Source organism: Oncorhynchus masou, chromosome 11 (assembly GCF_036934945.1).
Source record: "Oncorhynchus masou masou isolate Uvic2021 chromosome 11, UVic_Omas_1.1, whole genome shotgun sequence".
NCBI classification, from domain to species: domain Eukaryota; kingdom Metazoa; phylum Chordata; class Actinopteri; order Salmoniformes; family Salmonidae; genus Oncorhynchus; species Oncorhynchus masou.
This window is the reverse complement of record NC_088222.1, coordinates 54,604,036-54,618,681: the sequence shown is the minus strand read 5'-3', so window position 1 is coordinate 54,618,681 and position 14,646 is coordinate 54,604,036. Positions and strand designations below refer to the sequence as shown.

Genomic DNA, 14,646 nt, shown 5'->3' with positions numbered 1-14,646 from the left:
TACGCTCCCTCACCACCCCACCCCCCTACTACCCCCACTTCGTGTCGCATGGCCCAGGCTCGTGATGCCTCTACTTGGCCACAGCTCTGAGCATGCCGCAGTACAGCACAGACCCAGATATCACTCTCCTCCTGCTGCTACGCTCCTGCACTCTCTAAGCTCACTTTCTCTGAGTCTAATTGATGAAATACGATCCGATCACAGCTCCCAGCTAGCTTCTTCTTGTATAATTCCTATCAAGACACAATGAAGGGTGCCTTGATGGGAAAAGTAAGCCCCACTATAAATGAATTATTTTTCTACATTTTCCATTTACCGAATGGTGGCCATAATCCCCATTTTTCCCAGTCCATAGACTACCCCTCTTATTAAAGCCTTTATACCAAGTCTCCACAGCCACAGGTTTTACAAGTGCAGCAGCTCATTGTTTTTAATTGCCTCATGTGTCATGAGTTCATATCCCCGAGCTGACAAGGTACAAATCTGTCGTTCTGCCCCTGAACAGGCAGTTAACCCACTGTTCCTAGGCAGTCATTGAAAATAAGAATTTGTTCTTAACTGACTTGCCTAGTTAAATAAAGGTTAAAAAAATAGTAAGGTGCCTTAAAGCCACAGTTAAACTGACTACGACCACTCTTCAGCTGCTTCTGTAGCCAGTTTTAGTGAAATATTGAAATCAAACATCAACTTAAATGTCTAATGTATCACAGACCCAGACATTTGAGGCCCATTCACCGTCTTTGTAGGCCACAAGTAGATTGCATGTTGTGCTTTACATTAACAAACTGTTATTTCAAGTATTGTTTGTCTAATCTAATTTTTAAACAGAGCAGAGAGTGACAGTGACGATCGTCTGAATGACCAAGGCGCAGCGTACTTACAGTTCCACATGTTTAATAAATATGAAACTCACCAACAACAATACAGAAGAAAATGAAACGTGGCGTTCTGGGCTGCTCACATGCAGCTACACATAAACAAGATCCCACAAAAACCCAGTGGGAAAAGGCTGCCTAAATATGATCCCCAATCAGAGACAACTGCTGCCTCTGATTGGGAACCATACCAGGCCAACATAGAAATGAAAAAACTGGACTACCCACCCATGTCACACCCTGACCTAACCAAAATAGAGAATTAAAAGGATCTCTAGGGTCAGGGCGTGACAGACGCTGACTGTAGATGCAGTTGAGATCCGCTATCCCATGGCTGAGGCTGGTCTTGCAGGAATCTCCGCAGCCTACAGCACATACAGTGAGCTCCAAAAGTATTGGGACAGTGACAAATGTTGTTGCTGCTTTGGCTCTGTATTCCATGTCTTTAGCTTTTGATACAATGACTATGAGGTTAAACCCAGAGACCACCAAAGAAAACCCTTATTTCCAATACAAACTGAAGAGATTAAATCAGAAGATCATACAAATTATTGTAAAATCCTTATGCTTTCTTTGAAGGCCCAGAAGGCCCTCACACTTCCCCACAGCATATACAGTAAGTGAATTTGTTCCAATACTTTTAGTCCCCTAAAATGGGAGGGACTATGAAAAAAACTGGTGTAATTTCTAAATGGTTCACCAGATACGGATGAAAATACCCTCAATTTAAAGTTGACAGTCTGCACTTTAACTTCATAGCAATTCTACTATTTCAAATGCAAAGTGCTGTAGTACAGAGCCAAAACATTTGTTACTGTCCTAATACTTTTGGAGATCACTGTATACACCACCCCAGCATGGCTATGAATCACAGCCCCAATGCTATTCTACATCTCTCTCTCTGTCTCCCCACTCATCTCATGCTATTCCTGTCTGAATAGATAGTCTGTCCTGAGGGGTGCTTTCTCCTGCTGGGGCTCATTTAATTACGGCTGCATCCCCCATCCCAAATGGCACCCTATTCCCGGGCTCTGGTCAAAAGTAGTGCCCTATGTAAGGAATAAGGTGCCATTTGGGATGCATCCTACATTTGTTGAGCCGTGTCACAGTATCAAAGCCAGCCAAGCATGCTGTCAGCTGCAGAGGCACACAGACTGGCAGCCATTCAGGGCCAAACGCGTGCTCAGTTTCTGTCAGCTACACATCTCCCCAATTGGTCTGACAGAAACACAGAAGGATTTGGCAGACAGCAGGCGTGACCTGTCGTTACTATTTGCAGCGACTGAATCAGCAAGTCCTTGTGCGTCTACCTTACAGAGCGCCGACCTGGGCATTGAGGACAAACGTATAATAATAATAATAATAAATCCCATTTAGCCAACGAGGCAATTTATAGATGTATTCTGCGATAACTTTGTCTGTGAGGTGTAAATGGACTTATTTGGATATTTTATAACACCTTTCTACAGTATGTGATGGTTAGTGCTGAGCTATTTTACCGAATTGTAGGCAGTGGTGGAAAAGTACTCAATGAAAGATACCTTAATAGAAAATGACTCAAGTAAAAGTGCAAGTCACCCAGTAAAATACTACCTGAGTAAAAGTTTTAAAAAATTGGTGTCAAAAGTAAATGTAATTGCTCAAATATACTTAAGTATCAAAAGTAAAAGTACGAATAATAAAACATTCCTTATATTAAGCAATTTTCTTGTTTTATTTTTATTTACGGAGAGCCAGGGTCACACTTCAACACACAGAAATCATTTAAAAACAAAGCATTTGTGTTTAGTGAGTCCGCCAGATGAGAGGAAGTAGGGATGACCAGGGATGTTCTCTTGATAAGTGTGCGAATTGGACCATTTTCTGTCCTGCTAAGCATTCAAAATGTAACGAGTACTTTTGGGTGTCAGGGAAAATGTATGGAGTAAAAAGTACATCATTTTCTTTAGGAATGTAGTGAAGTAAAAAATGGTAAAAATGTAAATGGTAAAGTACAGATACCCCAAAAAATACTTAAGTTGTACTTTAATGTATTTTATTTTTCATTTTTTAAAACAACTAATTGACAACTATTTCATTGCGCACTTTACACGGTTTCTCTAGATAAATTAGATCAAGCCCGAACTGTGCAATGTAGTAAGGAGTTGTAGTTTCCAACAGGCCAATATTCTACATAGCGCAGAAAGTGGTAATTGACTACAAAGACCACAATCCATTGCGCATCTACTTGTCCAGCCTGTGTGTTTTTTTTCACCTGCTACATTAGGCTGACACAGAGAAGGTGACAGAAGAATGTGTGATTGGGTGGGAGAGAGCAGTTACTTTGCGAGGTATCTCTACCTGAAAATACATGATCTAAGTGATTGATAGTTGGTATTCAGCAGGCATAAAAGTATGCTGTACTCAGAAGAACTACTAAAATAGAGATTTTGTCAGATGACTGAGTGGAATAATAAAATAAAACAAATACAATACACAACTGAAAAATGTTTTTAAAGTAATGTGAATAAATGATGGTTGATAAGTGATAAGCACTACCATTCACTATCATCATTGGACTTTCATTGTTTTATTCTGTGTTCCAGCATTCAAACCACATAATTGCTTAGTGCTTTTAACGTAAAATAAATCAACCGAAATTGAAAACCGTGATTCTTTTTTAATGATCGAACCAAAACAAAACCAATTTCAAAAAGCACTAATCACTCACAACTAGTGATGGCACTCCACGTGTCAGCAATGGAGGTTATCAAAATGGTTGTTGACTTAATTTCCCATTAACTTACAGATTCTGGTAATGCTATATTTCCCATGAACCTGTCAACAATGTTGGTGTTTAAAAAAGTGTTCAAAACTCTGAACAAAAGATGACTTTATACACAAACAAAAAAAGTGGAGAAAAGCAATGCATTAGGCCCTTTATAGTACCAAGATCAATGAATCCCTGATAGATCTCAAACATGAACCAAAACTGAAAATTGTGATTTCTTAAGATGTTTTTTAAATGTTTTTATCTTAATTTAATCTAAGGCAAAAAACTAGTTGGATGTTCCATATAGCTATGTTGGCACTGCTGGATTCTAGCTTGAAATATATACTTATTCATGCTACTATACTAGAACTACTTTACATGTATAATGTTATTGTTAAATCTCACGGATCTTATGGAGTGGGCCAAAGGGTACCAGTCTGATTTCAGTCACTGATAAAATTAGATAGCAGTGGATTAGGGAGGAGTGAGGAATGTGGCCCGAGGTCAGATCAGACGAAGTGACAAGGAGCAGTTATATTACACACTGTTGGATTCTGGGTTCAACTTTGAACGTTGCTACACTAGAGACACGATCGATCAGAAGTAATACTATAGTGTCTGAGGGGTGGTAGAGAATGAAGGTCACATCAGAAGTGAATGGTTATCTGTAGGAGACAGATGGCTTTGGAATGTGCTGGGTGGACGGGAGGAAGTCACAGGAGCGCTATAAGTGAAACGGGTTGAGTGCTTTGGATTAGACATCAAGGGGGTTGAGGTCAGGTCAGGTTACCTGAAGGGAGACAGAACAGTTTAATACTGTATCACTTCGTCTTCCTTTCGAACAATGAGATGTAAGGAGAGAAGGAGGAGTGTCTAAAGTGGAGTGTATATATATATACACACACACACACACACACACACACACACACACACACACACACACACACGTGGTGGTGGGAACATGTCTTTATCTGAATACAGCTGTGTCGACCCTTTGGGTAGAATTCAACTTGGTTAAGCTTCTCTCGTGTCCGTGCGTTATTTACTCTGAAAATTAGAACCGAACAACACACACCGCCTGAGTTCCTGCCTAGCAACAGAGATGTATTGGCCGTCGAGATGTGGAAGGAGGACACGCCGCCTAATAGGAAGGTATAAATACTTGCTGTTTGACCCAGTGGGTGAATAAACTTGGTTTGAGCTTTGACTAGTCTGTTAGAAGCACAAAATGGCAAAGTTGGGTTTAGGCTTGCAAGAAGGCAACCATACAGTACGGAGCCATCTATTCTTCACGTTTGGATAGTGTTTGCCCCCCATGAGACACTGTAGTTCCCACGCCATAAGAAGTCTCGACCATTGTTACTCTCCCTTCCAGGATGGCTACAAGACACTCCCCCACCCTCCCTTCAGCAAATCAGATCACAACTCTGCTCTGCATTCTGCTCCTTGCAGAAACTCAAATAGGAAGTACCTGTGCTAAGGTCTATTCAACGTTGATCTGACCAATCAGAATCCATGCTTCAAGATTATTTTGATCACGTGGACAGGGAAATGCTCCGGGTAGCCTCTGAGAATGGCATTGATGTATACACGGACAGTGACTGAGTTCTGTGACTATACACGGACAGTGACTGACTATCAAAACCTACCCAAACCAAAAAACGTGGATAGATGGCAGCCTTCGCACAAAACTGAAAGAGTGAACCACCACATTTAACCACGGCAAGGTGACTGGGAATATGGTCAATACAAACAGTATAATTATTTATTCCATCTGTAAGGCAATCAAACAGGCAAAAGTTCAGTACAGAAACAAAGTGGACAATTCAACGGCTCAGACATGAGAAGCATGTGGCAGGGTCTATAGACAATCCCGGATTGCAAAGGAAAAACCAGAAACGTCGTAGACACCGACGTCCCGGACAAGCTAAACACCTTCTTCGCCCACTTTGAGGATAACACAGTGCCACCGACGTGGTCCACTCCCAAGGACTGTTGTCTCTCGTTCTCTGTGGCCGACATGAGTAAGACATTTAAGCTTGTTAACCCTTGCAAGGCTACCGGTCAAGACAGTATCCCTAGCCGCGTCCTCAGAGCATGCACAGACCAGCTGGCTGGAGTGTTTACGGACATATTCAATCTCTCCCTATCCCAGTCTCCACTTGCTTCAAGATGTCCAGCATTGTTCCTGTACCCAAGAAAGCAAAGGTAAGTGAATTAAATTACTATCGCCCCACAGCACTCACTTCTGTCAACGTGAAGTGCTTTGAGAGGCTAGATAAAGATCAGATCAGCTCTACCTTAACTGACACCCAAGAACCAATTCAATTTGCATCAAGAGATCCACAAACGATGCAATCGCCATCGCACTGCCCTATCACATCTGGACAAGAGGAATACATACAGTTGAAGTCGGAAGTTTACATATACCTTAGCCAAATACATTTCAACTCAGTTTTTCAATATTCCTGATAATTAATCCTAGTAAAATTCCCTGTCTTAGGTCAGTTAGGATCACCAATTTATTTTAAGAATGTGAAATGTCAGAATAATAGTAGAGAGATTTATTTCAGCCTCTATTTCTTCCATCACATTCCCAGTGGAGCAGAAGTTTACATACACTCAATTAGTATTTGGAAGCATTGCCTTTAAATTTTTTAACTCGGGTCAAACATTTCGGGTAACCTTCCACAAGCATCCCACATTAAGTTGGGTAAATGTTGGCCCATTCCTCCTGACAGAGCTGGTGTAACTGAGTCAGGTTTGTAGGCCTCCTTGCTCACACACGCCTTTTCAGTTTTGTCCACCAATTTTCTATGGGATTGAGGTCAGGGCTTTGTGATGGCCACTCCAATAACTTGAGTTTGTTGTCCTTAAGCCATTTTGCCGCAACTTTGGAAGTATGCTTGGGGTCATTGTCCATTTGGAAGACCCATTTGCGACCAAGCTTCAAATTCCTGACTAATGTCTTGAGATTTTGCTTCAATATATCCACATAATTTGCTACCCTCATGATGCCATCTACTTTGTGAAGTGCACTAGTACCTCCTGCAGCAAAGCACCCCCACAACATGATGCTGCCACCACATGCTTTACGGTTGGGATGGTGTTCTTCGGCTTGCAAGCCTCCCCTTTTTCCTCCAAACATAACAAAGGTCATTATGGCCAAACAGTTCTATTTTTTTTTCATCAGACCAGTGGACATTTCTCCAAAAAGTAGTCTGGCTAGTCTGTTTTTTTCATGGCGGTTTTGGAGCAGTGGCTTCTTCCTTTCTAAGCGGCCTTTCAGGTTATGTCGATATAAGACTCGTTTTACTGTGGATATAGATACTTTTGTACCTGTTTCCTCCACCATCTTCACAAGGTCCTTTGCTATTGTTCTGGGATTGATTTGCACTTTTCACACCAAAGTACGTTCATCTCTAGGAGACAGAACGCATCTCCTTCCTGAGCGGTATGACGGCTGCGTGGTCCCATGGTGTTTATACTTGCGTACTATTGTATGTACAGATGAACGTGGTGCCTTCAGGCGTTTGGAAATTGCTCCCAAGGATGAACCAGACTTGTGGAGGGCTACAATTTTTTTTGACGTCTTGGCTGATTTCTTTTGATTTTCCCATGATGTCAAGCAAAGAGGCACTGAGTTTGAAGTTAAGCCTTGAAATACATCCACAGGTACACCTCCAATTGACTCAAATTATGTCAAGTAGCCTATCAGAAGCTTCTAAAGCCATGACATAATTTTCTGGAATTTTCCAAGATGTTTAAAGGCACAGTCAATTTAGTGTATGTAAACTTCTGACCCACTGGAATTGTGATACAGTGAATTCTAAGTGAAACAATCATTCTGTAAACAATTTTTGGAAAAATGACTAACAGACTTGCCAAAACTATAGTTTGTTAATAAGGATTTTGTGGAGTGGTTGAAAAATTAGTTTTAATGACTCCAACCTAAGTGTATGTAAACTTCCGACTTCAACTGTAGACATGGAAACACTGGTCACTTTAAAATTGCAACGTGTTGTCTTATGTAAACAGTCGGAGCTGCTGGGCAGGTCTATCTCACTGTCCGTGCTATTGGATAAAGAGCAATCACCGCACGGATATTCCAAACTCTAGTTTAGACAAGACTGACTTTATGGACCAAATTATCCTATTTACACTTTGTAGTCTTTACACTTTACACTTTGTAGTCTTTACACTTTACACTCTGTAGTCTTTACACTTTACACTCTGTAGTCTTTACACTTTACACTCTGTAGTCTTTACACTTTACACTCTGTAGTCTTTACACTTTACACTCTATAGTCTTTACACTTTACACTTTATAGTCTTCACACTTTGTAGTCTTCACACTTTACACTTTGTAATTTTGACACTGGAATAACTGTTTTTGACGCATATTGATGCCACATAGGCCATTTCTCAAAGGGATCTGTTGCAGTGTGCTTTAAAAAACATCTCAAACCCTCTATTACATGCTCAACGGTATGTCACTTTAAACTAGGACACTACTTTATAAAGACAGAATCAGACTGCATTAAAAAAAGTGTTAAGCATGTGAAGATTAAAAGATGTATTTAAATTATTTGGCACTCTAGTACTGATCTATTATGCATTCTGTTTCAGTTACGGAACACTTCAAGACAAATTCGATTGATGTGGTCGGATACATTTGAATAAAGTGGCTTGCAGTTGGTCTTAGTTTCTCTTGTAGTGATGATCGTCTAGACTTTCTTGTCTTGGAAAGCTGATTACAGGTTTGAAACATCTTTTCTCCACATGGTCGGCTAAGCCATTTCTTGTTGCTCTGAATTGTCCTGGACATTGAGCCAATCAACTCGCAGCCCATGTAGGATATTGCTTGAGTAACACGTATGCCATGTGTCAGCGTAAATGCAAATTCACTATATCAAACACTCTACTTCTCTCCTTTAGTAAAAGCTTTATTGGAAACTCCATCACACCCCACGTCGTAACAGCACTTGTCCTTATAGAATATAGACAGTGGTTCAGTGCTATGACAGACTCCTCTTGAAGGGAGGCTCCTTCCTTTGGAAAGGGAGCGCCGGTTTAATGTGGATGTTAAGTGTGTGAGTGTGTGAGTGAGTGAGACAGAGATTTTCAGGTTAAGCACCCACTCAGAAAAATCAACTGCTTTGCAGAAAACATCTCACTGGAAAAACCCCCAAATGAAAACCATCTGCAACCACTACTGATGTAATACCACAGAAGGGATAGACCAACTTCCAAAATTAAAATAACTAGATCAAAGAATAAACCATTTTGTGAAACACTGAAATAGCTAGTTTGTTGTCTTAAGCTGAATTGATTGTTCAGAGCCGCGATAGTCTGGTCCATTATTACATACATATATAAGATTAAAGGACGTAGCGGAAAAACTACACAGGTCGTAAAGGTACAAAACCTGACCACCCTTCAGTATATCTTCACATGCATCTCAAACATACCGCCAGATCAAACATAGTGCTACAACACAGTTGAAAGAATGGACTTGAGTGGAGGACAGCATTGGATCAAAACAGCTGGGTCAAAGGAATTAGGAAGGGAGGTGCGGGGCTTGTAATCCCCAAAGCAATCAATTCCATCAACTTGTAACGTCGTCTAGAAATGCTTTTGTGTTTCCATACAAAACGGGGTGGATTGAAGTGACGAGACACTACTTGTAATACTACTGGCGTCTAGTAGGAAGGGATGTAATTACCGTAAGAAGGAAAAACCATCCAACCTGTTTATGTCCTCTTCCCCGAGTAGTTGGTTTGGGAGGGGGGAGTACCTTCCGGGGGAGATGGGCATGGGGGGAAGACTGCACTTGTACTCCAGAGTGCCGTTGTTTCCCACGGAAGACATATGATTTTCCATTGCTGGAGAGAACGCTTGAATGAAACAACAAGGGTGTACACAGCACTTCAGACTTCAGCTTTCTGACATTACTAACCTGTCAATCAATAAAATGAATGTAGCTTGGAGGCCCACACACTAATGTTTTGGAATTTAAGTTTACATGGCAAGGGAGAAAGGTTAAATAAGTACTACGTAGAAAACACAATGCACTCTAAAACAATCCCAACTCACATAACGTTATTGTGAAGACTCTGTATCTAAACTCAGGGATAATGAACAAGCATACCGCATCAGTGTGAATGAAACACATTCATTTGCGAAGTGAAAGAAGAATGTCCAGGTCTACAACAGCAGAGGTTGCTCACATCATTTGTAACTCAAATGCTGCCCTCTTGTACACAACTCGGACGACAAACTTAAGTTACGTCTCTGTAAGGCGGTTTCACAGACACAGACGAAGCCGAGTGCTGGACTAAGAACTTTTATTGAAGAACCTCCATTGAGCATTTTAGTCCAGGTCTAAACGTCATCTGTGTCTGGGAAACTGGCCAAACGGGTGGGTAGAGGGGTGAAAAAGAGGTGACAAACTCACAGTGCGTGATATCAGGTGGCCCATAGGGATCTGATGAGTAAACACTGGTGGGCTTGCCCACCTTCAGGTAGACAACGTCAGACGTGTTCTTCAGTATGGCTACTGCCTCCTCGTGGGAGACCTCTTCCAGAGTGTAGTTGTTCACCTGTGTGCATGGAGAAAATCTCAGGCATAACGGAAGAAAGTTCAAGGGTGACTGCACTTCCTGATTTGGCCTCGTTTTAAGATCTGGTTCATTAAATCATCCACTTTTACAAAGTAATTCACTTAAAAAGGCCCAAATACATTAAATACCCTATCCATAACAGATTTAAATAGAATTTGAATCAAACAAATGAACACAATATTATCCAATCCAACAGGGTGCTATATTTATTGGACCAATATTAGTCCTGGCAGCTACTGTTTATTTGATCTGTACTTTGTTTTGAGAGAGATTTCGGCCATGACTTAATTCAAATGTGAGTTGGTTTCGGGGTGTGGTTTGATGTGGGAGTCCCTTGTGTCTGTTCGCAGGTGGGAAGATTTACCTAAATTATTTTGCCAATTAGCTTCATCCGGCTGGTGTGCAACCCTGGAAAAGTTGTATACACTTTCGATAGCCAATCTCAGGGAATAGTTAGGGACCGTCAATAAATTGCAGAGTGTAAATGGGACAATATTTTCATGTTGCATAGCTTTTAGTTATCTCATTAAAGGCTATCAATATTTGTAAATTCATATCTACAATTTATAGTTGGTTTGAGGTTAAGTCATTGAAATGTGGAGCTTTTGACCTTTTAAAATATTGTCCTATGTACATTGTAGTCAATCTATGTAGTCAATTATTTTTGTGTCTCACAACGATGCCACATAAGCCATTCTCAAAGCGCGAAGTTGCTTTTAAGGGGCAGTTGCTCTTTAAACCTTCCGTTCCACTCCTTTAATGCCAGACTGACATGGTGCTGCCAAGTGCAGCCTGCCAAATGCAGATTATGATAGCCCAGGATCCTCCAAAGCTGGAGGCAGCAGGAAGGTAGCTAGTTGAATTAAACTGTGGTAAAGCAACTCACCTGCTACAACACTATAACAACAGATTTCTGGAGTTGTGATGAAGTTGGCCGTTACCTCGTACACATCAAAAAGGTTTCATGAAGACAGGAACAATTTTACAAAAAATGTTGAATTCATTTGAATAAACGGATAGATACAACAACAGGTTAAAATCAGACGAAACTAGCAAACATGCTCTCCTCTATCCTTGCTTCCAACTAAAAATACATTTATGCTTGATCCATAAATGCGTTCCAAAAGGCCCGTACGGAGGGTGTGATCCAATTGCGGAGGCCAAATCAAGCTTTATACTGCATCGCTGTGTACTTCCCAAATTGCGTAACAATGCAGAGTGCTCCGTATGGCTCCGTATATCTCCTCATTGACATGATTGTTTGACGGTAAGTGGGGGCGGAACGTCGTTGCACAGTGGATAAATAAAGCTACATTTTATTTTCAAAACTCCTTATGAATGATGTTTAATAAATGTGTTATGAAGATTGTTACGCAGTATAACACTTTGACAGTACAGTATGGTCCACCTATGGGGGATGACGACAGGGCAGGGTATGGGTAGTGAAGCTGCAGTAACTTACCATAAGCAGCCGGTCTCCAACCTGCAAGCGCTGGTCCTTCTGTGCTGCACCGCCATCTATGATCTTAGTTACATAGATGCTGTTGTCCGCCGGGATGTGCTGGTTGCCCACCCCTCCTGCGATGCTAAAGCCCAGCCCTGAGGAGAAATAGACGTGGGGTGGAGGTTAAAAAGGTATTGTGGCCTAGTGTGGTCTTGCAGCCTAGGCTGCAGCCTCTGGATCACAAGCACAAGCCACTTACACTCAGTAACAGTTTATTAGGTACAACACCCCATTCACGAAAATGGATTGCTCCTACAGACAGTGAGTCACATGGCCGTGGCTTGTTAAATAAAGCAGGCAGACAGGCATTCAGATACTGTTCGACTGAACGTTGGAATGGGCAACACGAGGGACCTAAGCAACTTCGAATGCTGTATGGTCGTCGGTACCAGGCGCGACAGATCCCTCCTGGGCTTTTCATGACGACAGTGTCTAGTGTTTACCGAGATTGGTGCGGCAAACAAAAACATCCAGTCAGCGGCAGGACTGTGGGCGAAAACTTGTTGATGAGGTCGAAGGAGAATGGCAAGAATCGTGCAAGCTACCAGGCGGACCACAAACGGCATCTCAGAACGGCATCTCCAACACTGGACAATTGAGGTGTGGAAAAACATTGCCTGGAACATGACATCAAGTTCAGTTTACTTTAGTGGCCTGCCCAGTTCCCGGACCTCAACCCAATAGAGCATCTTTGAGATGAGATGGAACGGGCTGTTCACAGCATGAATATACTGCCGTCCAATCTGCAGCAACTGCATGATGCCATCGCGTCAGCATGGACCAACATCCACGTGGAATGTATCCGACACAGATTTCAGACTGCTCTGGAGGCAAAGAGGGGTCCGACCCGGTACTAGATGGGTGTACCTAATAAACTGTCCAGTGAGGGTATATTAGTACACTTCACAGACACCTGAAGCACTGGAAAATAGACTTGAAGGATAGAAAGATCATTCAGCAAAGAGAGCCTTGTGTTTTTGCTGCTTCACGGATATGCTGCTTCTGAGGCAAGTATAGCATGTTTCATTGATTACAGTGGGTTTGTCTCCGGCCAACTGACGTGTGAAACACACACGCTTATAGTCAGGGTAAGAAAATAGCAGCATCAGTTATAGACCACACAATGTCGCTTTCCACATCTCCTCTCCTCCCTCATCCATCTCTCAATCTGGGGTATTCACTAGGAGCCAAACGTGCTCAAAATGGGGAGGGACTAACCTGAACTTAAGATTCTACATTTTTTGTTGGAAAACGTTTTCATTTGCAAAACGTTTTGCCACAGTGTGCCCTAATGAATACACCCATGGATTCACTGCAGCTTTTCCCCAGTGATGACTCATCTCTGACATAAATAATGCATCAAAGTTATATCTTAGTGTGGGGGCTGGAGGGGTGGTACAAACCCCCACTGATAAAATACTAAATAAAACAAAGGATATTGGATGTGCATGGGTTATCCGGTTTACCCTTAAAAATCACTGACACTTACTGAGCAAAAGATGAAAGAAATTAAGACAAGGCGAAAGGAAGTGAGTTGTAGATACAGACAGAGGGATATATTGGGAAAGTAATGATGATGATGATGGGGGGGATTGAGACAGAGATGAAAATTGAGACAGAGAGAGATGAAAATTGAGACAGAGTGAGATGAAAATTGAGACAGAGAGATGAAAATTGAGACAGAGAGAGATGAAAATTGAGACAGAGAGAGATGAAAATTGAGACAGAGAGAGATGAAAATTGAGACAAGAGAGAGACGAAAATTGAGACGGAAAGGGAAGTTGTCCAACATGGTGTAATGTAATAACCTTTCACATTTTACCTGGGAGTTCAATCCCCAAAATATGAGCTAGATAGAAAGATGAGAGGGAGTGTAAAACAACCTTTTGGTCCTTTGATGAGTTTGATCTCAATGACAGTTTCCAGCATGGGTCTCCTCCGGCGAACGTAGAGGCTGACGATGGAGCCGGCCACCTTCAGGGCCTCCACAGCCTTACTGTGGGACACCTCGGACACGTCGGCATCATTCACCCGCAGGATGCAGTCATTCACTCTGCAAGGGAAAAAAGAGGATGGGAACATGAGCCTTGACCTGGATAGTATTTGTGCGTGTGGCAGGGGGAGTAGAAGGCCCCTGCTGCAGTGTGACCCTTTAACCCCTTCAGGAGAGACCACAAACATCCATGCCCCCACGTTCAAGAACAGAACTCTCCTGAGGCGCATTGTAAGGGACCAGCTGAGACCCCATGCACACACACACACACTCAAGCAGAGCGAGAGATTCTGCCTATTTACACACATAAAAGCTGTGTTTCTATGCTTGTGCTCAGCATGATGCCTTGGTCTGCAGTGAGATCTGTTAATGTGTTGTACACTATATGCATTTACAGCACAACGTCCACAGTTGAACGGACACTGCAAATTGGCCAGTGTTGATTTATCAGAGTTATATTTCTAGTGTTGATTCAGGAGTTGAATTCACTCTGTGTTAACACTCAGTGGTGTCAAATAACCCAAATTGTTGGTGTTAATAACCAGAGCTATTGTTTTACATTGTGGAGAGCCCATCATTAACATGTTTTCCAGCATGCTCTACTGCAGGTAGCTTTTTTAGGATTGTTTTTAATGTCTGTGTTTTTGCATGTTCATTGATTGATTGATTAAACTTGTGCTACACAAAGATAAATAACATAGTTTTCTAAACTAATCCGATCAGTCAGTTAGATGTATTGCACCGTTACAACTGAAATGGTTGTTCCAGTTTAAATGGCTAAGGTAGTCTCCTTTACCAATGTCCATTATCCTGACAGTCATTCTGAATATCGGTTACGGGTGAATAAAACGGTTTGATATCCTCACTCTGTCTGGACTCCAATAGGAATTACACATCAT

At 41.8% G+C, this 14,646-nt stretch overlaps 1 protein-coding gene across 13 annotated transcripts in view; it reads right to left on the bottom strand.

Moving 5' to 3' along the window:
- LOC135548842 (disks large homolog 2-like) overlaps nt 1-14,646 on the bottom strand; it is a 437,518-nt gene that overhangs the window by 46,444 nt on the left and 376,428 nt on the right. For 11 of the 13 annotated variants that reach the window (XM_064978837.1, XM_064978825.1, XM_064978836.1 and 8 more), the window contains 4 exons: nt 13,638-13,807; nt 11,713-11,849; nt 10,085-10,229; nt 9,353-9,524 (listed from right to left, as the gene is read on the bottom strand). In XM_064978837.1, coding sequence (XP_064834909.1) covers nt 9,353-9,524; nt 10,085-10,229; nt 11,713-11,849; nt 13,638-13,807 — 624 coding nt within the window. The remainder of the gene's footprint in view (nt 1-9,352; nt 9,525-10,084; nt 10,230-11,712; nt 11,850-13,637; nt 13,808-14,646) is intronic. The other 2 variants (XM_064978828.1, XM_064978838.1) reach the window with 1 other exon arrangement.